Below are 22,794 nucleotides of genomic sequence, written 5' to 3' on the forward strand. Positions count from 1 at the left end.
TACAATTTACAATAGGCATTTAGCAGACGCTCTTAATCCAGAGCGACTTACATTAAGCAAGAACAAAAAAGCATGGCATACATCACATACATAAATGGTTATCATGAAACATGCGTAAGCTAAGAACGTAACAGTGGAGTATCTATATAATGAAACTATACATATTTTTTTTTTAATCGGCCTCAGGTTTTTAACTGATTGAGTATACAAATGCACCTTACAGATACTCAGAGTATCTGTATTTTCAGCAATGAGCCAGACGTATTGATACATGACATTTAACATATTGACATTGATACATAATAATTGTTGTGACCTAGTCCAATGAAGTATCTATTAATAATTAATTGCCAATTAATTGTTTGACGTTTGACTGCAGCTGTGTTTTTAATAATTAAAAGACAATGAAAGGGATGAAGCCAAACGAGTCAAACGAGACGGCCTCTATTAACGGCGTGGCTTCCTGTGGTCAGTCTATGACAGCGGTTCCCAAACCTTTTCATGTCAAGCACCCCCAAATTAACACTTATTTGCGAACTTATTTTCACTTGGACTTATCACTTATACTCAAATGGACCCCCATTTGAAAAGATATGCCAAGGAAGATGTTGAGGGAGGGCAAAATCCAAAAGACCTGACCGCCAAGTCCGAAGGGTCGGTCGGTAAGTCTGATGGTCGGTCGGTAAGTCCGACGGGTCGGTCGTTTGTCCGACGGTCGGTAAGTCTGTAAGTTATACCTAGACTTTTTTGCCTTTTTTTTCTATTTTGAAAACATTTTAAAATTGTTTCGTTGTTTTTGTTTAAAGTCGTGATGTTGTGAGCTTGTAGATTGGCTATTTGAACTGTAATATATAACATGTGTGCGTGTGTGTGTGCGTGCGTATGTGTGTGTGACTCAGTGGAGGCAAGGAGGAAGGCTAAAGCCCGGAGAGCTAAAGCCGCCAGGCCCAGGAGGAAGAAGGACGAGGAGGAGGGGGAGGACGAGGAGGAGGAGGAGGAGGAAGACGACGCGCCGAAGAGACGGAAGAAGAAGAAAGCCAATAAGAACCAGGACAGCGACGAGGACGAGGAGGAGGACGGCAGGAGCGTGAAGAGCAAAGGCTCCAAGGCCTCCAACAGGAAGAAGAAGAACGCCGCCAAGGAGGAGAGCGAGGAGAGCGAGGACGAGCGAGGGAAGAAGAAGAAGGGAGGCAGGGCGGGGAAGGGAGGAGCGGCCACCAAGAAGCAGAAAGAGGAGCAGAACAAGGACAAGAAAGGGGACAAGAAAGGGGACAAGAAAGGAGACAAGAACGGCAAGGGGAAAGGAGGGAAGGACAAAGGGAACGAAAAGGACAAGAAGAAGAAGGGTGGAAAAGACAGCAGGTGCAGTATGGAGTGTTGCCCGATCTCGTAGACGAGTGATTATCAAAGCTTTGTCCGTTTTGACATGCATTATTATTATTAGGCCACGGACCCTCATTTGGTATCATATTTTTTCCATCTCTGGGACTACACTGTAAATTCATTATTTAACACTTGTACACTGAGTGTGTACAAGTGGAACCAAATCACTTGTACACTATCAGAGTTTCAGAGCCGAAAGGGTCCATTTGGACCCCCGGTGGTGCCCGTACGCAACGCTGAGAACCAGTGGGCCGACAACCACAGCCTCAAAAACCGACTCGGTCCACGCAAAAACTGCCCTAAATGCCTGAATGCTAAGTGCCTGTGTCATAAAACACATTAACAATATGGCTGTTGCTATACCTTCCACCACAGAATCTCTACCTCACAGAATCTCTACCTCAATGCATTGCAATGTGCAATGTTTTACACACACACACACACACACACACGTTTTTATCACCACGTCGCGCGTCAGCTAACTTGCCGATATTGCTTAATTCTTACATGCGCTGGACATGATCAGCAGTGGAAAGAGGAAGGTGCTGGAGCAATCTGTGTTATTCTAAAACCGTTTTAATAAACATGGTTAATATGACATATGGTAGTGTTATTTCTTCATTCAGAGCATGCCAACACATTACACAGCATAAGAGAGGTGATGGAGCAATCGGTGTAAATGTATGACAGCTATCATTTCAATAAACCTGGTTATGACATGGCGTTGTAGACACTACGGTCCTCATTCACAAAAGTGAAATACGCCACAGTGTAACGGAGTCGTAAACAGATATCCTATTTATCTGTCCGATCAATATGAATTTTCGCTGTGCAATTCAAAGAGTGGTGTGTACCACAGGTGCGCAGGCGTATCGCAGGTGTATGTCATACTGAATGCAGCGGGTGCAAAGTGATCGGAAAATCACCCGACAACCTCATTTGCATTGATCTACGCCCCATATCGCACCATAAAAGGCTTCAAGCATGACTCAGCAGACAGCAGTTTGTCTGAGATCCATCTGTAAAAAAAAGAAAAAAGGGTTTGCGCAGCTCAAACAAAATGGATCGAGTCCCGTGACTAGCGGCTTCACAAATTAGGCTACAATAAAAATGGTTGCTGGAAAGGAATCACAGCCGCGATCACTGCTGTAGGCCTATATGAATAGAATATAGTAGCCCGCACTCTATTATTACAGCCGCGATGATCAGAGCAGTTAATTTTGACAGATCTTCACGCAAACAGCGCTAGTTATATGTATATAATTTATTATAAAGGAAACTTGCCAACTTCATTGCTTCACTCCTTGTTAAATGTCAGAACGTTAATAAGTTAACTGACGTTACAGTTAGGCTACTTTGATACTTTCACATATGAGAAAGAAGTTAATTTGTAGCTGTTCACCACACGACCAAATGCTATATTACAACTCGGCAATGATAAAAGCCCTTACTGATGAATTGCCATGCACTGCAGGGTTATAAAAAAAAGACAGAACAATTGCAATTGCAGAGGTAAAATAGAGCTGCATTGATTCATGCGAGGAAGTCCGTCTTTTAGATTAATATCATCTCACTGTCATCTGTCATGAGTGCCATGTAGAATGGGTTCTGATCATGGACACGTATAGGCATATAGCTATTTCAACCATATAGGCTACAGCGGGTAGCCTATCCTCTTTGTCAGATGTAAGTGCAGGTTCATTTCATGTCGTCATATTAAAATGATTCGTGGGACACTTGGCACCAAACTTGATTGATTTCATGATGAGATCAATGTAGTAGCCTACAGCCTACACAGCTACAACGTACGTTGCCCATATTATAATTAATTAAGGTGAGCTGGCTTAAAACTGACTGGCCGAATTGCACGCGCTGATGCCATAATGTGGATTTATAGGGCTAATTAGCCCTCGTGACTGCTGTCTGTCTGTCAGACTGGCATGTCTGTGAACCATAGAATGCATTAGAGGTAAAAGCCAGTCGGGCCGGGCCGTGTTCTGTCCTGGCCTGGCTCACCGCGCCGTTATATGGTTTTCATCATAATACAGTGAGGTATCAAAGCTATATGATATGTACAAAGAGGTGATTGTAAACTGAAATATGTATATTTGTAGGCAACAATTCATGTGACACATCATGGCAATACATGCCCGACATAATGCTGGTTTATCACTGGCACACTCGTGCCAATATGATATTGCGAGAATGTAGAGCAGCCATTTCCGTTCCGAATACAGGTGTGCCTTTGAGACTCGATCTTGACTTTGGCTTTCGGTTTGGACCGGTGGTGGGCCTGGTGGCCAAAGCCTGACCTGCTGTGTGGTGCCTCTTTCCCTCTGGTATAGTTCTGGCTCTGATTCTGAATCCATGTCAGAGGGAGAGATGGAAGCCCTGAAAGAAGAGGTGGAGGAGAAGAAGAAGTTGATCGCTACCCTGAGAAACAAGCCGTGGCGCATGAGGAAGAGGCTTAAATATCTGAAGTAATAATACTAACACAACATACCACCTCCTTTCCGCTGCTTGCCCCTTCTGTGTGTTTTCGTCGTGTTCTTGAGTCATGGTTTGCTGGTTTTGTTTGATGTGCTGTTTTCCTCTTTGCTCGCTATACACTTGCACGTCACTCATGTCATGCACATGTGATGTTGTTGCTGTGATCGTAGAACTGACTTTCATTACTTTGCCATCACTTATGTCCTGTGCATGTGATGCTGTTCATGTGTTATTAAAGTTTGTTTTAAGGCTGTACCTCTCTCTGACCATCCTCCTTCTTAGTGCTGTGCTCTATAAAGAGCTGATATACTGCTTTGGAGAAACACAAAGTAGTTGAGTTGAGCCTTGGTACCGCTGTATCCTTGTTTCCCCAAAGCATCTTTGCACCGGAATCGTCTTTGTCACGTTTCAAATGTGCAAAGTTGTCATGCTTTCAGGAAACATGTCTTTTACTGAGCTCTATGATGTGTTAACCAATACGACCTGTTGAAGTCTTTTGACCACTGACTGCTCATTTCAGAATAGGCCTAACATATGTTACATAAATATGTAAATCTTCCCCCCAAAGATACAGTATGCCACGAGGAAAAATGGGGAGAATGTTTGTTTCCATTAGGACAGACTGGAAATAACTTTTGAACTGGTCTTGTAATTAAACCCAAGGATTTTTATTCTGGGGGGAACATTCAACAAAAACAACAGACCTACTTTTATCTCGGATCCATTTTTCTAAGTTGTTCAACTGAATTGATATTGATAAATTCCAAAAAATGTCAAAGTATATTCTGAGGCACCCCTGGACTTGCTTCAAGGTACCCTAGGGTGCCACGGCACCCACTTTGAGAAGCCTTGGCCAACAGTACTTGCCAGGCCTACAATAGTAAGCAAACTGTTCCTAGACTGAATTGAATGCAACACATTGCCAAAGTATAAATCACCAGTCCTTCCTTACCCGTTCGAAGATAGATCATAGCGGGAGCGTACCTATGTTCCCCAGGTTCTATGTTCCCCACCATGCTAAATTTTAGCAACTTAGTCTTAGGCTTTGAACAATCCATTGAACTTTAGGCCTGCCTAGGCTACTTAAACTATCTAGTCTTAGCCAACTAAAGATTAACAGTGCTAAAACATAATTGCTCAGACTCTTCGAAGATGGCAAAAACAAACATTCTTTGTTCTGTACTTATATACAATTGTATAGTACAAAACACTCAAGGGCTGTATTTTGCGTGTCTTAAGTGCCAGGTCTTATTCCCTAACTTGAGTAAACTAAAGACCTGGAGGCGTGATCAATGCTCTTTGGCCACTCAGAATAGCCAAATGGCATTGATCACGCCTCCAGGTCTTTAGTTTACTCAAGTTAGGGAATAAGACCTGGTACTTAAGACACGCAAAATACAAGTCCTTAAACCAGAAACCTAACGCTAACCCTAAACCCTAAGGTAAGTGGGGAACATAGAACCTGGGGAACATAGGGATGACCCCATCATAGCCTGTTAATGATACAGTATATCAGGCAGGTGGTCCGCGGACCCCCAAGTGGTCCACGAAGCAAGCAAAGCACTCTTGGTCCACAAAGCAAGCAAAGCGCTCTCTCTGCCTCTCGCACGCACACACGCACGCACACACACACACACACGCATGCAGCCATGCACCCATGTCCCAAATCCTGCTCCATTTGTAAACAACATGCACAGTTACAGCCGGAAGGCAACAAAATTCGATAGGAAACTCACAGGCCTAATGGTGTAACGCAACGCGACAGGCATTAAACACTAATCAACAGCGTACAGTTTGATAAAGTGAATAAGGGCCTCGTTAAGACCTCCATAAGGTCAATGGTCAATGTCTGTGTACAAATGCAGAGCCATTGGTGCAGCCAGTGAGGAGCAGCGACAGTTCTTCATACAGATCGACACACTGACATTCCCTTTTTTATAGGTAGATTGTTGTGGAATCTGAAACGCAAATCAGAGCTGTCATACTATAGAACATCTCTGGATAGTGGATATGAACATTTACAATTCAGGCAGATGTGACTTACAAAGAGTGCAAAGAAAATAATAATAAATAAATAATATAAAAAAATAAAATGTTAAAGATCAAATCTAGTGTAGGCCTATGTCTTATTCTTATAACATAACATAATTACATTACATTACATTAACATGCAGTGCATGTAAATAATGTGTAGTATAACTCATTAAAACATATAAGTAACAATAAGTGATAAAGGAATAACTAAATAAAGTGCCACTCGGGGTCTCCACCAGGGCAGGTCAGGTTGTGGCCTCCTGGTAGCGCTATAATAGGCCAATGTGAAAAGGGTGCCTTTTCTTCTTACGCCTTGGATGGCAATTGGATGATTTGAGGCATTTTGTTCCAAAAATGTGTTTTGGAAAAGTCCACCTGTTGGTGGCGCTATAACAGGCCAATGTGAAAAGGGTGGGATATATTCCTCAGCCTAGTAGGAAAGTCTGTGAAAGATTTCACGTAAATTGCACCCTGCATTTGTGATTTGAGGCTTTTTGTTCAAAATGGGCCAATCCTGCAAACTTTGAAAGCCAATGTTAGCCAATTTGGCATCGACCGGGTTAACGTTGCCGGAGATTAGCTGTACACAGACGGAAGGACAGACGGACACACACACACACACACACACACACACACACACACACACACACACGGACGGACGGACGGACGCACACACACACACACACACACGGACGGACGGACGGACGGACGGACGGACGGACGGAGTGCAAAACATACTCTCTCCCCATGCCTTCGGCCTGGTGGAGACAATTTGGAGCTAGGGGGTGAGGTACTGTAGAGTCTGAAGAGGTGAGTGCTAGGGGTGAGGCAGGCAGGCACACACACACACACACACACACACACACACACACACACACACACACACACACACACACACACACCAGGAACAAAGTGCACATGAACCAAGGTGCCAATTAGGGTGTGGTATGTGTGTCTACACAGTTGAGTGTAAGCACGTATGCTCAGGCAGGGCATCAAGATAGTTGAGACGCTTTGTGACTTTTTCATGAGCTTGACACTGTTTAATGCATGTCGTTGTGGCTGGCTCACTTCCTACAATGTTCCTTCCATATATTAATGACCACCTCCGTCCATATAAGGCCAATGACCACCTGCTTCCATAGGCTAATGACCACCTCCTTCTAATAGAGGGATTAAGTGGGAACACCCACAGAGTGGCAAAAAAGTACTTTCTGGCCTGGGTAATCTGATTGCATAAAATGACGTTGAACAATGTTAGTTGTAAAAAAGTAAAATACTCAGTTTTATCTTAAAGGTATATTCAGTGATTTCACTCAAAAAACCTTAGGTTTCGTTTTTGGCTGGGACCTAAGCCTTTCATCCAATCAGGATAGAGAGCCAAAAATGAAACCTAAGGTTTTTTGACCCCCAGGGGTTAACTGGGGACAGGGAAGAACTCCTTATATGGCCAGCACACTCTAAAGTAGAGAGGATTATCACAACAAAACAAAAAAATAAGTGATATTTGAATTAAGTGAAATCACTGAATATACCTTTAACTGTGAGAGTACCAAACGATATTCATGAATACTGGAGATTTTACTGTGAAAATCCATAATGTTCATGAGATTCAAACCCCGGGTTTTCCTGCATCGGACACCACGTTTCTACCATTCTGACATTTCCAGGAGAGATATTGTGCTATGACAGTACTAGCTGTCAACCAGAGTGAGGAGATACCTCCAACCACTGCAGATGTACTACTAGTTATATTATTCCCACACAGATTGGTCAAAATTATGTTTTTATGCATTAATATTGCTGCTTTAAAATGACACTAATTGTCTCCACCAGGCCGAAGGCATGTAGGGAGAGTATGTTTTGCACTCCGTCCGTCCGTTTGTGTGTCCGTTTGTGTGTCCGTCCGTGTGTCCGTGAACAGCTAATCTCGGCCACCGTTAACCCGGTCGATGCCATATTTTGCACACACACTCCCTGGATGCCAACCATGAACCTCTGCCCCAAACTTTCCACAACGGCCTGTTATAGCGCCACCAGGAGGCCGCTTTGTGCAAAACAAGTTTTTCCATGCCATATTTTGCACACACACTCCCTGGATGCCAACCATGAACCTCTGCCCCAAACTTTCCAGAACGGCCTGTTATAGCGCCACCAGGAGGCCGCTTTGTGCAAAACAAGTTTGTTGCACAGTACACCTACAGATTTTGTCCAAACATCACGCAAATTGGTACACAGTCTCTCTAGAGCCATTCAACGAAACGGGTCTTTCAGATTTATCAGACTCCATCCTGATTGGTTAACATTGGCTTCCAAAGTTCACAGGAGTGCTCAGTTTCAAACAAAATGCTGCAAATCATGAACACATCGCGTGATTTCCGTGAAATTGTGCACCCACATTCCCACTAGGCCGAGGACGAAATGCCACATGAACAATTTCAACTCAGCCTCAAGGTGGCGCTATAACTGGCCGAAAAGTGTTTTTACCTCTAACTGCACGGATCTGTGGATAACCTGGTGGAGACCTGTGCCCGGAAGGGCACTTTTTCTAGTTCACAGATGATTCTGTTGGTTGATAATCCAAATTCTAAGGGCCCCCTGGCATTTTAAGGGGATAGAAGTCCCGAGCTGAGCGTGCTCACTGTCTGTTGATTAAGAGAAGAACAGACGGACGGAAAAAATTACGCAGCAGAAGTCATGACAAATGGACAGCGTTTCGAAAGGCCTGAGTAGTCAAAGTGTCGGTTTGCCATGCCCTGAAATTCACCTTGAATAAGCGTGGACTGTTTCTATAGTCTTTTTTTTACATGAACATTGACGTTTTTTCATTGTCTTACATTTTTGCTTGGCCTGACAGGGAGGCCCACGAGTTCGTGGAGAAGTTTGAAGGAACCCTGGGGAAAGGCAAGAACAGGAAGTTCTACGCTTACAAAATCATGATGGCGAAGGTGACATCTCTCTGACTGCACATCAGTGTTCATTTTGACAGCAAATCTTGATTTAGTTAGTTTAATAGTAGGCCTAATCATTGTCTTTTGAATACATTTCTATTTTAAGTCGTATTTTAGTAATCTGAAATGTCTAGTTTTAGTTGACTTAATATCATAAGATTTTAGTCATCTAAATCACAGTTGCAGTTGATGATGATGATAGTTTATTTGGTCCTTTTCAGCACAATACATCACAATAAATAACACGAAAAAAAAATTGCAGAAGAAAATAACGGACCAAAAGGGTGTAGGCTGAAGCTAGAAGCTTATTTAGACGTCTAAAATGTATTTTGGCGGGCCATGATGGTGTCGTAATGCCTGATTTATACTTTGCTGCGTGCCACACATTGGTCATCGTCAACCAAAGCAATCGCATCATACATGTTGGATCAAGGCCATATAAATCAACCCAGTTTTGACTGCTGTCTTTGCTTTTTTTATTTTCAGAAATGGATCAAGTTTAAACGTGACTTTGACAACTTCAAAACCGCCTGCATTCCATGGGAGAGCAGGATAAAAGAAGTTGAGAGTCGGTACCACCCTGATATCATGACTCTGACCTGTATTTGGCTACAGTTTAATATGAGAATTATTTATCCACTTAAGCCCTACTTCGCCATAAGACGAATATGGGAAATAGGCTAGCTGATCTACAAATGGATAACCTGAGCATTGTGACACGTTGTTAGTTTGTAGATCTGCTATTTTTCCTTTCTTTAACCCATTCTGGGTGGGAACCCCTTTTGGTGATCTAAGCCTTGGTCCAGAAGGCTGCTATATAAATATTCAAAGTTTTTCAGAAAACTTAGGTCAGTATTTAGAAGGCGTTTTTAAAATCGGCCTCAGTCCAAAATGGTTAAGTTGAGAGTTAAAGTTCACCTTTTGCTACTACAGGGAAAACATGCACATGTACAGTACACGTTACTTTTCTAGCACTCTTTATTCTATCCCTTTGTTTGCTGTACCAGTGTTTTAACCCATTAAAAATAGCATTTTCTTTCCCCTCTCTTTTGACTCCACTGAACCCCAGGTCACTTTGGGTCGTCCGTGGCGTCCTACTTCATCTTCCTACGTTGGATGTATGGTCTGAACCTGGTTCTGTTTGGCTTCATGTTTGGCCTGGTGGTGCTGCCAGAGGTACAGGCCCAGTCCATATCTGATTCATCACTGTGTAATATGATAACACAACATTAATTTTTACAGATTAAAAAATATAAATTATATAATATAGCGATACTGATGGCATGCCCGGTCATTTTCGCGTGAATTTGGCCCAGACTGGCCCACCACAACCAGCGTGCAGATAGCAGAAACTCTACCGCCCACTCTGTTGAGGCACACACAAACAAACAAGCCCTAATACCACCACTTTTACAGAACAACATAAATTATACAAGGGTTTATTTGTCACTCACTGATACAGGTACAGTGAAATTATCATGATGGCACTGGCAGAATGGCAACACGCCCGGACCTTTCCTGGTGGCCTGCCGCCTATTGGCCTGCCTTTTTTTTTAAATCATGGCGGCCCCCTACGGTCGCGGCCTTGCACCGGGAATATGCCCGGTACGACCTGTGGCCAGTCCAGCCCTGACTGATGGCCAAGCAATAAGTTCGGAATGCTGATTTAGCCGTACATACGTACGTCCTTGCAAATACATACAGACACATGCACAGAGAGAAGGCCATAGCGACAGCTTGTCTATCGCCACCACTTTGTTTTCATGGGCCATAAAAGACAGGTCAGCCTTTGCTTATACGTTTACTGATAAGCAATGCACAGTTGTATGGTGTTGTGTGGCGAAAACAAAAGCCAAGCCCCTACTCTACAATATTAATTTGCTCATGGAGTTTTTTTTCTTTTTCTTTTCTCCTCTTCTTCTTTTTTACGTCACGTACACTGTACAGCATTGTTGTCTGGATTTTAACCCTTGAAGACCAGGAAATAATCTGTCATTTTAGATTACTTTTAACCAATTTAACCTATTTTGGCTATTCAAAAATAGCAGATATACAAGCTCATAGATCGGATAGTTCGGATTTAGAAGACATTTGTAGAATTCTTAACGGTGTGTGTGTGTGTGTGTGTGTGTGTGTGTTTTTGTTTTTTTAGGTAATGATGGGCCTTCCATACGGCTCCCTTCCCAGGAAGACAGTCCCCAGAGAAGAGCAGGCAAAAGCCATGGACTTCTCTGTACTCTTTGACTTTGATGTGAGGACATACAATCTCAATTGCCTCGATCACACGTTCACACTCACTATTTTGGAAAGAACTTGCATGGGCCCGTTCCCTACTTCCTTCACAGGTGTTACTATAATGATACTAATGAAGGCTCTGTTTCATTCTGGTCAGAGTCGGGGTGCGTAACGTGCTGCTATTGTGCATGATGGCTCACTGGAAACGCTCTGCTACACCAGTGGGTGTCCTTGAGTGGGTTTCCGAATTGCCCCGTACGGGTTTGTAACTCTGAGAGTGTACAAATGGAACCAAATGGACCCGCCTTTAATACAGGTCCATTTGGATTGAACAGAGTTATGGGGGTCCTTGAAATTAAAAAGTTTTGAGAACCACTGCACACTAAATGGTAACCTGACTCCGCCATGGTAACCCGAGCCTTAATTAGTATCATCGGTAACACCTGTGAAGGAAGTAGGGAAGCAGCCTGGAAGTAGGAAGAGTTACTCCGTGTGCACATAGCCCATTTTATTTCATTTCATTCATGCATTTCTTACAGGGATTGTACACTTTAATTATCAGCCCTATTCTGCGATGTAGCTCTATAGCATTAATATGTCAGAAATGTTAATCTGCTTTTTCTGCATTGAAAAGCACATACAACATGGCATAGGAACAGAGCTTTGGCTTTTTTTTAAATGCAAAATTGTATTTAAGTAGTTAAGTACTAAATGTACTGAGTTACTTTACGACACCGATATTCACACAGGGATACTGCAAGTACTCCTTCCTGTTCTACGGTTACTACAACGACATCCGACAGATCGGCCTGCTCAAGTTCCGCCTCCCCCTGTCCTACCTCCTGGTGGGCGTCGGTATCTTCGGATACAGTCTGATGGTCGTTATTAGAACGTATGTAACGCACACACGCACACACACACACACACACACACACACAAATCAATTACACACCCCAATTACACACCCCATGTGTGTGTCTTCGTTCAGGATGGCTCGTAACGCTAATGAGGGTGGAGACGGAGGTGAGGATTCAGATTTCACCTTTGCCTGGAAGATGTTCACCAGCTGGGACTACCTGATAGGAAACCCTGAGACCGCTGACAACAAGTACGCCTCTATCACCACCAGCTTCAAGGTACCTGATGATGATGATGATGATGATAGTTCTTGGTACAGATGGAGTTACTGCATGAGTAAAGTGAACGCAAAAAGTTATATTTTCAGATAGGGGTCCACAGCCACATCAATTTGATGGGTCCTTGACATGAAAATACCCCCGAGTGTGTGCGTGCGTGAGTGTGTGCGTGCGTGCGTGCGTGCGTGCGAGCGTGGGTGTGTTGATGGCAGCTGGGGCCATGTCAAAGGAACATGAGCCCTTGAAGGATTAGCACGCTGACAGAGGACACTTCCTCTGGCAACGTCACCTAAACGTTGATGTGTCTCTCTTAACTCTCCACTCAAATCCCCAGCTCTCTGAATGGCCCACATTGACGATGTCACTCTCTTGACTGTCCACTCATGCAAAGTTAATATATAGGAAGATAGCCCATCCTGATTGGATCCACTAGAGAGGAGACATTGTACACAAATCCTACAAAATGGTCTCCTAAATAGGCGCAGACGTCAAATCTTGCAATATGGAAATGTTGATAATAAAGTAGAAGTTCTCCTGATTTGTCTCTCTGAAGAAAAAGAAGGCGGACATCTTGGGAATATTGGCTCGTGAGTCGTGACGATCGGGTCCAATAGTTCAGTGACCATGGAGCTAAAGTGCTCATGTTCACTCTTCCATTGGAATGAAAAGAGTCCAACCTGCTTCAGATCTCTTAAAAAGGCACACACATACAGACACACACAGAAATGCCATAATGCTCAACACAGGATATACAAACATGCATTTTCCCTTTTTGTCTGTCTCAACATTATCCCAGAACGACATTGTTCTGTGAGAAAGCATAAAGCCTGGGCACAGAGGCTATAGTGAGAAAGTACAGTGCATGCCACGGAAGTTTGTGATTGTGAGACAAACGCTTTGTTTCCCCTTCGCTGTAGGAGTCCATCGTAGACGAGCAGGAGAACCAGAAGGACGAGAACGTCCACTTGCGTCGCTTCCTCAGAGTGCTGGCCAACGCCCTCATCCTGTGCGCTCTGGGGGGCAGCGGCTACCTCATCTACTTTGTGGTCAAGCGCTCGCAGGAGTTTTCCAAAATGGACGACGACGACCTGTCCTGGTTTGAGAAGAACGAGGCAGGTTCAGGTCGATGCTGACCGAGTCATCCTCTGCAGGGGCTCATTATGTCTGTGTACGGACAGATGTGTCTGACTTGGTCTTGTCCGTGGCAAATGTTTGATTTTCTCTTTTACACACCATTATAATGTTCTTATTTTGATCATGAGACCCAATTACTGAATGTCAGTCTCCAGGTTTTCTTCGGAACGCGTAATTGTGACACTATGGCATATTAGGAGTCCAACTATAGTACTAGTGGTTCTCAAGTGTTTTATTTGCAAGGATCCCTGTACAAATGGACCATTTGTGACTAAATTTGACTGAGGGACTGCCATTGGATTTTTTCATGTCATATGAATGCAAGGAATCATAGCTTCAAATTGACATATTGGTTGTTCAGTTTGGCCCACCAGTTTTGGAGATATGGCTTATAGAGTAATGTTTTGCCGAAAACAGCGAGTTGAGAAAACAGGCTTGAAAGGTTCACTTCTGTCGTCTAACATTAAGCTACATGTTTAAGCATTTATTTTATATTTGCATGTCGATTTCAGCTCTGACACTTATTTCAGACATGCTCTTGTGAAGAGTCTGACTGTGCTATAAAGTCATGTTGGAATTTGCGCGATGGCAGTCTCTCAGTCAAATCTGGTCACATTTGTGTCCATTGTGCGACAAATAGCTTACACAGATGATATACGAGCTGATTGTCATCATTATGTTTTGAAAAGCTAAAGGGATATACGGAGGTAAAATATCAGCACACTGAGTTAATAGATTTCTTTCAAATAATCGATTTAATCAATGTAATCGATTGAATTGATTATCTGGATTAACTGTCGCACACCTGATGCCCTGTAGGTGGAGTTTGTCATGTCTCTTCTGGGTCTCATGTGTCCCCCGCTGTTTGAGACCATTGCTGAGCTGGAGGAATACCATCCCCGTATCGCCCTCAAGTGGCAGCTGGGACGCATCTTCGCCCTCTTCCTGGGAAACCTCTATACCTTCCTGTTCGCCCTTTTTGATGAGGTCAATGCCAAGGTATGAGGCATACCACGTGCGTGCGTGCGTGCATGTGTGCGTGACTGTGAATGTGCTTGTGTGTGTGTGTGTGTCTGTGAATGTGAGTGTCTGTGAATGTGTGTGAATGCATTGGGACTGCCCATAATTCCCATTTCTCGGAGGGTAATAGGCTTATGGGCCAACGCACCGTTGGAATAATGACACCGGCACCCACACAAGTTATGCAGGTGTAGCCTTGCGTAGCGATACTTATATCACCGCCTGCGTGGATATTAGTGTCGTCCCTCTCAGTGTTAGATTATTTTCTGCAATGTCCCGGTCCATATTTGCACACTGGGCCCTGGTTGGTTATAGCCTGGTTCCAAACGAACCACTTCGGCCGCGAAGTCCTCCCACAATTGAAAGGGGCCAGACTTAATCTGCCTGCAGGGCGATATGCATTGCAGAGGCAGATGAAGGCTGGCTGGCTTATATGCAAGGCTACTGCAGCCTATAGTAAAACCATTCAGATGACTTCATGGTTTTGTCATGTTCTTCAGCTGGAGCTGGAGAAGACGATAAAGAACTCAACCATCTGGGCTCTGAATGAATACTATGCCAACTACAGCAGCTTCCACCCCAACACCACCGACGTCCCTCCGCCCGACATCCACCCTGCCGACGCCATCAGAGGACCCTGCTGGGAGACGGCTGTAGGAATAGTAAGAAGCACTATGGCGTCACACAAACGTATCAGAAACGTAGCAGATCCACAAGCTCGAAACGATGGGTGAAGCATCCTGAAAAGTATACCAGTTTAGGACCTTCAGGTTTCCACCCGACAGAGACGATTTGCAAGTCATCAGATCAGTGTTCAAGAAAGGAAAACAATTCTTCACAAAATAATATGTCCATGTTTTGTGTGTCTGGTCTGTCCAGGAGTTTGTGAAGCTCATCGTGTCGGACATGCAGGTCAGCTATCTGACTATCCTGATCGGTGACTTTGTGCGAGCCGTCGTGGTGCGCTTCCTGAACTACTGCTGGTGCTGGGACCTGGAGGCGGGGTTTGTGAGTATTCTTCCAGCTGCTATACCATAGACTGTAAGAAAATATGGACAAAGCGTTCTCCGGGTCTGATATGGACGTAAAATGAAGCCTGTCAGTCCTTGAATTGTAAATCGCCATCTTTCTAGATCCGTTTTGGCCCAGCTGGCCCATTGGCTGGCCCAGACAACGAGGCGGGACTTCCCCCCCTTCATCTTCGTTGGTTTTTATTTTGACTCGAGTGGGTGGGGGATCCCGATCATAGACTGTAACGGTAGCCACGCCCCTCAGAACATACGCGACTTTATGGTCATTTTTTTAAATAAATGGGACCATAATTTTCCAAAAAGAATATTATGACATTAGAAATGAGACTTTAAACTAGTGACTGGAAGCAGAAAGTATTCATGACCATGTTTATTAAGGTAATACAGTCTAGGTGAAGTTGGGCCCAAATACATGGATCTCTATGGAGCTATGGGGTTTTTTTGGGCCCAATGACAGCGCCACAACAGGCCATTATATGAACTTTCAGGAAATCCCGATTTCCTTAGTGGCTTCACAAAATATCTGTCTGACTGCCCCCCTGGCTGCTACGCATACATCAAGTCCTAGTATGAGTGAGCGACCAGGGGATCCCACGCCATATGATTCCTTGTTTGACCCCGCAAAGACTCGGATGTGTGTCTCAAAGAATACTATTGGCGTGTTATTATTTCATATTATTGGCAGAATCGCGGAAAGTTGCATTGGTGTGGTTGACCTTCAAACTGTTTTGTTGCAAGTAAAGGAGTTGCGACTATAGTTGCATAGAGTTGCAGCAACTGGTGTGGTTTGGGCTTTAGACAATAGGATTAGGGGGTTGTTGAGTTATGTCTGATTGATATAGGCTATACCTAGTTCAGTCAGACAACTCACGAATAGATTAAACAATATTTATTGAAGAATGAGTAATGAGTGTGCATATGATATTTGACTTGGCGTTCGGCTCTGCTGGATTTCTCCCTGCTCGGCATGATTAAGCAACATCATAAAACATAAGAGCAGGGAGATAGATATACAATAACCCCCCCCATGGGGAGCATAGATAGCAGAGCCCACCGGTGGTGCTGGGGTGGTGGTGGGAGAAAACATCACATACGACCGGGGAACCATGAGCAGAGGAAGGCAGGAAGAGCATGGAGTCTAGTGAGCTTAAGTAGCCTGCCCACTTAGTCAGCTGACTGCCGCATCAGCGAATGACGTGAGAGACTTGCACACACGTATACTCCCACATAGTAATGCAGCATGTTAACCCCTTGAGCATAGTATGGGCCTTTGAGCAAGCAAGAACTTCCCTTGAGGTTGACTGACTGAACTGACTCCGCCGCTCCGCGTGCTGCGTTTGATTTGTGTGTCAGTGTCTTGCACCATGTAGACTCAACACTGAAACCGCCTTTAAAAACATCAAAACACGTTAAAAACATTTTGTATTACAATGTAGTGTTGCGTGGAATATTATGTACAACACTGAATGTTTATAATATACATGTGGCATATACACAACTATTTGTAAATACATGTATGTTTATGTGATGGTGAATGTGTACGGCACGCAGATGCTTTGCTACGGCCTGGCAGTATACCAGTACTGTTTGTACTGGCTCCTGCAACTCAACTCGATACTGCTGACAAAATAAGAAAAGTGATCCTTCATGCTGAAGTAAACCAGACACCGCTCAGAGAACTTAATTAAAGAGAGAGAGAGAGAGAGAGAGAGAGAGCCATGTGGAGAGACGGAGAGAACAGAGAGATGCAAATTGAGATTCAGTCTTGTGTTACTGTCGACGTTTGTGTTTGTGTTTGCAGCCTTCCTATGGAGAGTTTGACATCAGCGGTAATGTGCTTGGACTGATCTTCAATCAAGGCATGATATGGTATGTATAGTCCCGTATGTTAGAGGGACCGATTATTCAGCCCCTCAAACCCGGACCCTTAACCCATTCTGACCTGAGATCAGATTCATACGAGGTTTCCACTGGACACACACTGGTCTGATGAACCCATTCTGACCTGAGATCAGATTCTAAAAATGTCAGTCGTTCTTCGATTTTTCAAAAAATAGCAGACCTACAAGCTCGTAGCGCGCCACTCGGTGGCGCGCTATGAACTTGTAGATCTGCTATTTTTCAATAAGTAAAGCATAACATAGTGCTAACACCAAAATGGGTTCCCGTTCAGAATGGGTCAACAAATGAAACCACCAACAAATATTTTATTTTACATGTACATGGGATACTTGCTTCAGCTGTAACATACTAAAATACACATACCATCGCTGCATGTGGGTACAGTGGGTGCAATTGTGAAACAATTGCTTTGATATATCATGTTTGTCAGCAGGGCATGTCCATAAGATGAGTGTGTGAGGACTACAAATGGTTGGACTGCATGGCTAAATGAAGGGCAAAACAATTCATTAAGTATTGTTCTGTGTCTGCCAGTATTGGCAGTTCAGTCAGATAACTCAGAAATAGATTGAACCAATATTTCATTATAGAATGAGAATTGTGGATATAATATGCTAGACAGCCCTCATTAAACATTAAGAGCATAGAGATAGATATACAATAAAACCCCCCCCCCCCTCCCCCCCATGGGGAACAGAACTATTATTTTTGAATTTTGAGAACCGAACGGATGATCTTCTAAAAGATTATAAAATTATATCGGCCTACAGAAAAAACAAAAACCTTAAAGATTATCTAGTACACAGCAAGCTAAAAGAAATCAACACACCAGCACGTGAGGGACCAGAATACTTCAAACCCAAACAATTAGTCAAAAATAGAACTACAAAACGCGTGTTAGAGATTAAACAACAAATAACAACTAGAACCAGCAACTGCATTTACTTAATCACATGTGACAAATGTGGTTTACAATATGTCGGAGAAACGGGTAAAACAATAGCTACAAGGCTGGGACAACACAGATACAATATTAACAATGGAAAAAAGACAACCACAAGGTTTGTGCAACATTTCATGGCTCATGGCATTGAAGCTCTAAAATGCGCTGGACTTCAACACAATCTCAACTGGACAGTAGGACAAAGACGTTTTAATGAAAAACAGTGGATTAAGAACCTCAACACGGATTTTCCTGGAGGCTTAAACATGCCTAAAATCAGATCTTGAACACAACAAAACTTAAACTCAGGATTAAACTGGAGAAATCTAAAAATGATTGGATCAGACTTCCTTTTGGATACATGGCGAATGCATTTATTCCTTGCATTGTGCCTACACAGTCGCAACATGTGTAGGCACAGTGCACTGAAGGTTTTTAATTCCCCCCCTAGCTAGTACCTGTAAACCGGAGGAAATTCTTTTATAATTATTACTGATTCTCCATTAGAGACATTTTGTCTCTACTAAAACCAAACCACAAATGAAAGAATCCAGAACAATGGAACACACACCCATTGATTCTGATTGGATAGAGTGAAACAATGGCCAAGTAAACCACACCCATCAAACAAAGCTAATTGGCCAAAGACTACTAGTCACGCCCACCATTAGGAACACATAAAAACCAGGGCTGCAGCACAACTAATCATTCTTCTAACAGAATCTTGCCTGAAGAAGGACCAAACCAGTCCGAAATAGCTATATAAGAGTGCGAGATCCAGGCCCTAAATTGGCCCTGATAACCAGTTATTCAACACAGAGCACACTAGCCAACAACAGAATAAAAAGGAATTTTGAGAACCGAACGGATGATCTTCTAAAAGATTATAAAATTATATCGGCCTACAGAAAAAACAAAAACCTTAAAGATTATCTAGTACACAGCAAGCTAAAAGAAATCAACACACCAGCACGTGAGGGACCAGAATACTTCAAACCCAAACAATTAGTCAAAAATAGAACTACAAAACGCGTGTTAGAGATTAAACAACAAATAACAACTAGAACCAGCAACTGCATTTACTTAATCACATGTGACAAATGTGGTTTACAATATGTCGGAGAAATGGGTAAAACAATAGGTACAAGGCTGGGACAACACAGATACAATATTAACGGAAAAACGACAACCACAAGGTGGCGTAGGGAGGTCATGGTGGGCCCCGGTGCGAGAATATTTTGTAGGCCCCCCACCACCGCCATAAACAATTGTGCGTGCGCGTGCCCATGCACACACACACACACACACACACACACACACACACACACACACACACACACACACACACACACACACACACACACACACACACACAATAGGTATAGACTAACATTACAGGTGAGGTGACCGGCCACACATTTAAATTATTCAATTAAATTCAAAGGGGCTTTATTGGCATGAGAACATATGGTACAGCATTGAGTAAACGTCCACTCACAGTTAACAGTCTTTGTATTGAGTTTGTGCTTGAAATGTACTGTAATTCTGCAAACAAAAAAATATTTCAATCAATCATAAAACCAGCTTTTCAGCACCACATGCAGACAGCACCAGCTTCCAAGCTCAGTGTCCATACAGTATATTCATCAATAAACAACCTGCCCTGACTTGGGCACAAAAACAAAACTACCACAGCCTGATGTCTCCAAACTATCAAACATAAAAATACAAAAACACACAGCTCATTATATGACTTACAAAACCACAGCATGGAATGGATGTGGCTGTTGCCAGAGTACTCAATCATTAGAAGGTCACCTTACGGGCCTTGTACTCAGCAAAGTCATCTATGATGCTTCTCAGGTCCAAAGCCCTCGCTCTGCAGTTCTCAATAGAAAGCGTAGCCAGTCCACTGAGTCTCTCTTGTCCCATGCTGCTCCTTAAATAATTCTTTATCAACTTGAGCTTGGAGAATGAGCGCTCTGCACTCGCTACAGTGACAGGTATGGTGAGATATAACATTAACGCAGTGCAAACATCAGTAAATGATGCTGCCATGGTGCTGTTTTCCACAATAAGCATCTTCGCCATATCCTTCACAGTTGATCAGGGAAACTTGAGGATAAATCCCTGCTGTAGTGGTCCGCGAGGCGCCGTGCGTCCTCGTGAAGTGCGTCATCCTGCGCTTTGTGCAGTGTGCCCGGGTGGATAGCGTGGAACACCTCGTTAGTTTCACGCATAGAAATGAACCTCTGTGAAAGCTGGCTGATAATAATGTCCAGGCTGGCGTTGAAGACATGTATTCTGAAGCAGCTTTCACCATCAGCAAGCCTTTCATCTTCACATAGTTCATCAAAGTGGCGCTTCACTCTTCTATTGCGTGTATTCACGAACTCGCTCTGTGCTCCCCATTTTGCTGCAACATTTTGAGCGGTGCGCTTGACCTCGCCAAAGTCCTCTCGGTATGCAGAGAGGGTCTGAATTATGTTGGAGAGGTGTTCAACTGCTTGATGGAGGTCAACATCTTTTGCTTGCAACATTTGAGACACTGCATTCACATTTTCCAGTATTTTTGTTTGCTGTACAACTAGGAAAATAAAGCTGAAATTTTCCATTTTCTTTTTCAAGGCTGCAGCTTCATCACGTTTCTCTTTATCTGTGCTGACGAGGTTGATTTTAGCTAAAGCTTTCATGATATCTACATAACGGTACCTCAGGGCATTAAGGGCATCATGCCTTGAGGACCACCTAGTGGGGCAGAGACGTTTTAGAGTAACATTAGCATGCTCTGAGCGTTCAGATGAAATTAGACCAGTAAGGATCGACCATCTCTTAATACTTTGGCCAAAAAAAACATAAATACTCTCCACAGTGTCGTAGAATTGACGCATCTCTGGTACATTTTTAAGAGAGTCATTTAGAGTCAGATTCAAGTTGTGTGCAGCACAGTGCACATATTTGGCAAGCGGCTCGATCTCCATGATCCTGGCCTGCACACCGGAATATACTCCACTCATGTTAGCCGCGCCGTCGTATCCTTGGCCCCTGCATTTGCTCAGGTCAAACCCGTTACGCTGTATGGCGCCCACAATTTTCTTCTGCAGCTCATGGGCAGATGTTTCAGCTGTTTCCTCGAAACCTAGAAAAGCCTCCTTTATCAGGAGATCTTTAGCGTTGTTGTTTTCATCCTGCTCGATAATCACATACCTATAAAGCTGGCTCATCTGGTCTATTTTAGAAATGTCCTGGGTTGTGTCCATAATAACAGAGAAAAATGGAGCACTGTTTATTTCCTCTTGAATGTCGCAGTGCACCCGTTTTGCAATAATGTAGATTATTTCGTTTTGAATGTCAGGACTCAAGTATTTAACAGAACCTTGTGGTCGCTCAATAAGTTATTTTAGAACTGGATCATAACTAGGGATGGGTATCGTTAGGACTTTTTCGAGTCCGGTACCGATTCCGGTTCTGCTTATCGATTCCGGTTCTTAACGGTTCCCTATTTCGGTTCCAAAATGATATAAAAGAGGTCAAATGTTTAACAAAAAAGCTCAATGTCAATTTAAGACATGTAATGAATAAATAGTGTAACATCCTCTTCCTCCTCATTCAGTTGAGCCATTTGTGGATAATATAGTAAAAAAATAAATGGTATAAACTTAAGGTCAATTGTTTTTCACAAAGCTTTTATTACAAAGACTTTGCTTTAAGACAGATGAATAGAGTATAGACCAACATCCTTTTCCTTTAACAGTTGAGCCATTTGTGGATACTACAGTTACCTCTTACTACTGACAATGACAACAAATATGCCTGAGAGACTACACAACATAAACATCACTGCAACACAAAGTCAGAAATCTAGAAAAAAATATCATGTGGTGCACAGTCTGCATGGCATGTCAGAGCAGAGTGTATACTGTATACTAAAGACATGTATAATGAATAGTATAACATCTTCTCCTTTATTGAGCCATTTGTGGATAATATAGTGATTCTTTTAAATGTATTGTAGCGGCCAGCTATGGCTGCAGCCAATAGGACCGTCTTGGGGGCGGGACTTACTGGGGAGTGATTGACGGGGGCTTGTGGGTACACTGTGTGGGTATAGTTTGGTTGAGAGTGCAAACCAGGCTAGGAGGAACACAGACAAATGCTGTTGTTATACTGTTGATTATTGAAGGAATAAAGAGGGATCTTTATCATTGGAACTACGTCTCTGCCTCCGGTTCCTGGGATCGTTACACTGGTGTCTGAAGAAAACTAAAACTAAAGACTGATTGTCGTACGGAGACGTAAGTTGCGCGCATTGTTTACTAGCTAGCTTAGCTTCAGTTAGCTAGACCGGCAGATGACATGGATAGCTCCGGTGGAGCGAAAATAAAGAAAGAGCCGCGGAACGGAGCAGATTATGGGCTGCCTGGACCGTCGGGCGTCATGCCCCAGCTAGAGTTGGCCACGGAGGCTGACCACCGCGGAGGTCGCGCCGCGGGGGACGCCACGGACAGCAAGCAGCCGCCTCATCCTCCTCCCGT

General features: G+C 43.4%; 1 protein-coding gene across 1 annotated transcript in view; it reads left to right on the forward strand.

The window, feature by feature from the left end:
* Positions 1-404: 404 nt before the first annotated feature.
* The window catches only part of tmc2b (transmembrane channel-like 2b), a gene marked incomplete at both ends in the record, with an annotated part of 34,638 nt that continues 12,248 nt past the window's right edge, over positions 405-22,794 (forward strand). The window contains 14 exons of the mRNA XM_083783396.1: positions 405-468; positions 900-1,374; positions 3,729-3,863; positions 8,765-8,855; positions 9,345-9,426; positions 9,928-10,034; positions 11,011-11,109; positions 11,843-11,985; positions 12,082-12,229; positions 13,147-13,341; positions 14,183-14,362; positions 14,884-15,045; positions 15,263-15,391; positions 17,216-17,283. Coding sequence (XP_083639522.1) covers positions 405-468; positions 900-1,374; positions 3,729-3,863; positions 8,765-8,855; positions 9,345-9,426; positions 9,928-10,034; positions 11,011-11,109; positions 11,843-11,985; positions 12,082-12,229; positions 13,147-13,341; positions 14,183-14,362; positions 14,884-15,045; positions 15,263-15,391; positions 17,216-17,283 — 2,078 coding nt within the window. The remainder of the gene's footprint in view (positions 469-899; positions 1,375-3,728; positions 3,864-8,764; positions 8,856-9,344; positions 9,427-9,927; positions 10,035-11,010; positions 11,110-11,842; positions 11,986-12,081; positions 12,230-13,146; positions 13,342-14,182; positions 14,363-14,883; positions 15,046-15,262; positions 15,392-17,215; positions 17,284-22,794) is intronic.

The sequence above is a fragment of the Protomyctophum parallelum genome, assembly GCF_964188405.1.
Source record: "Protomyctophum parallelum genome assembly, chromosome: 15".
NCBI classification, from domain to species: Eukaryota; Metazoa; Chordata; class Actinopteri; order Myctophiformes; family Myctophidae; genus Protomyctophum; species Protomyctophum parallelum.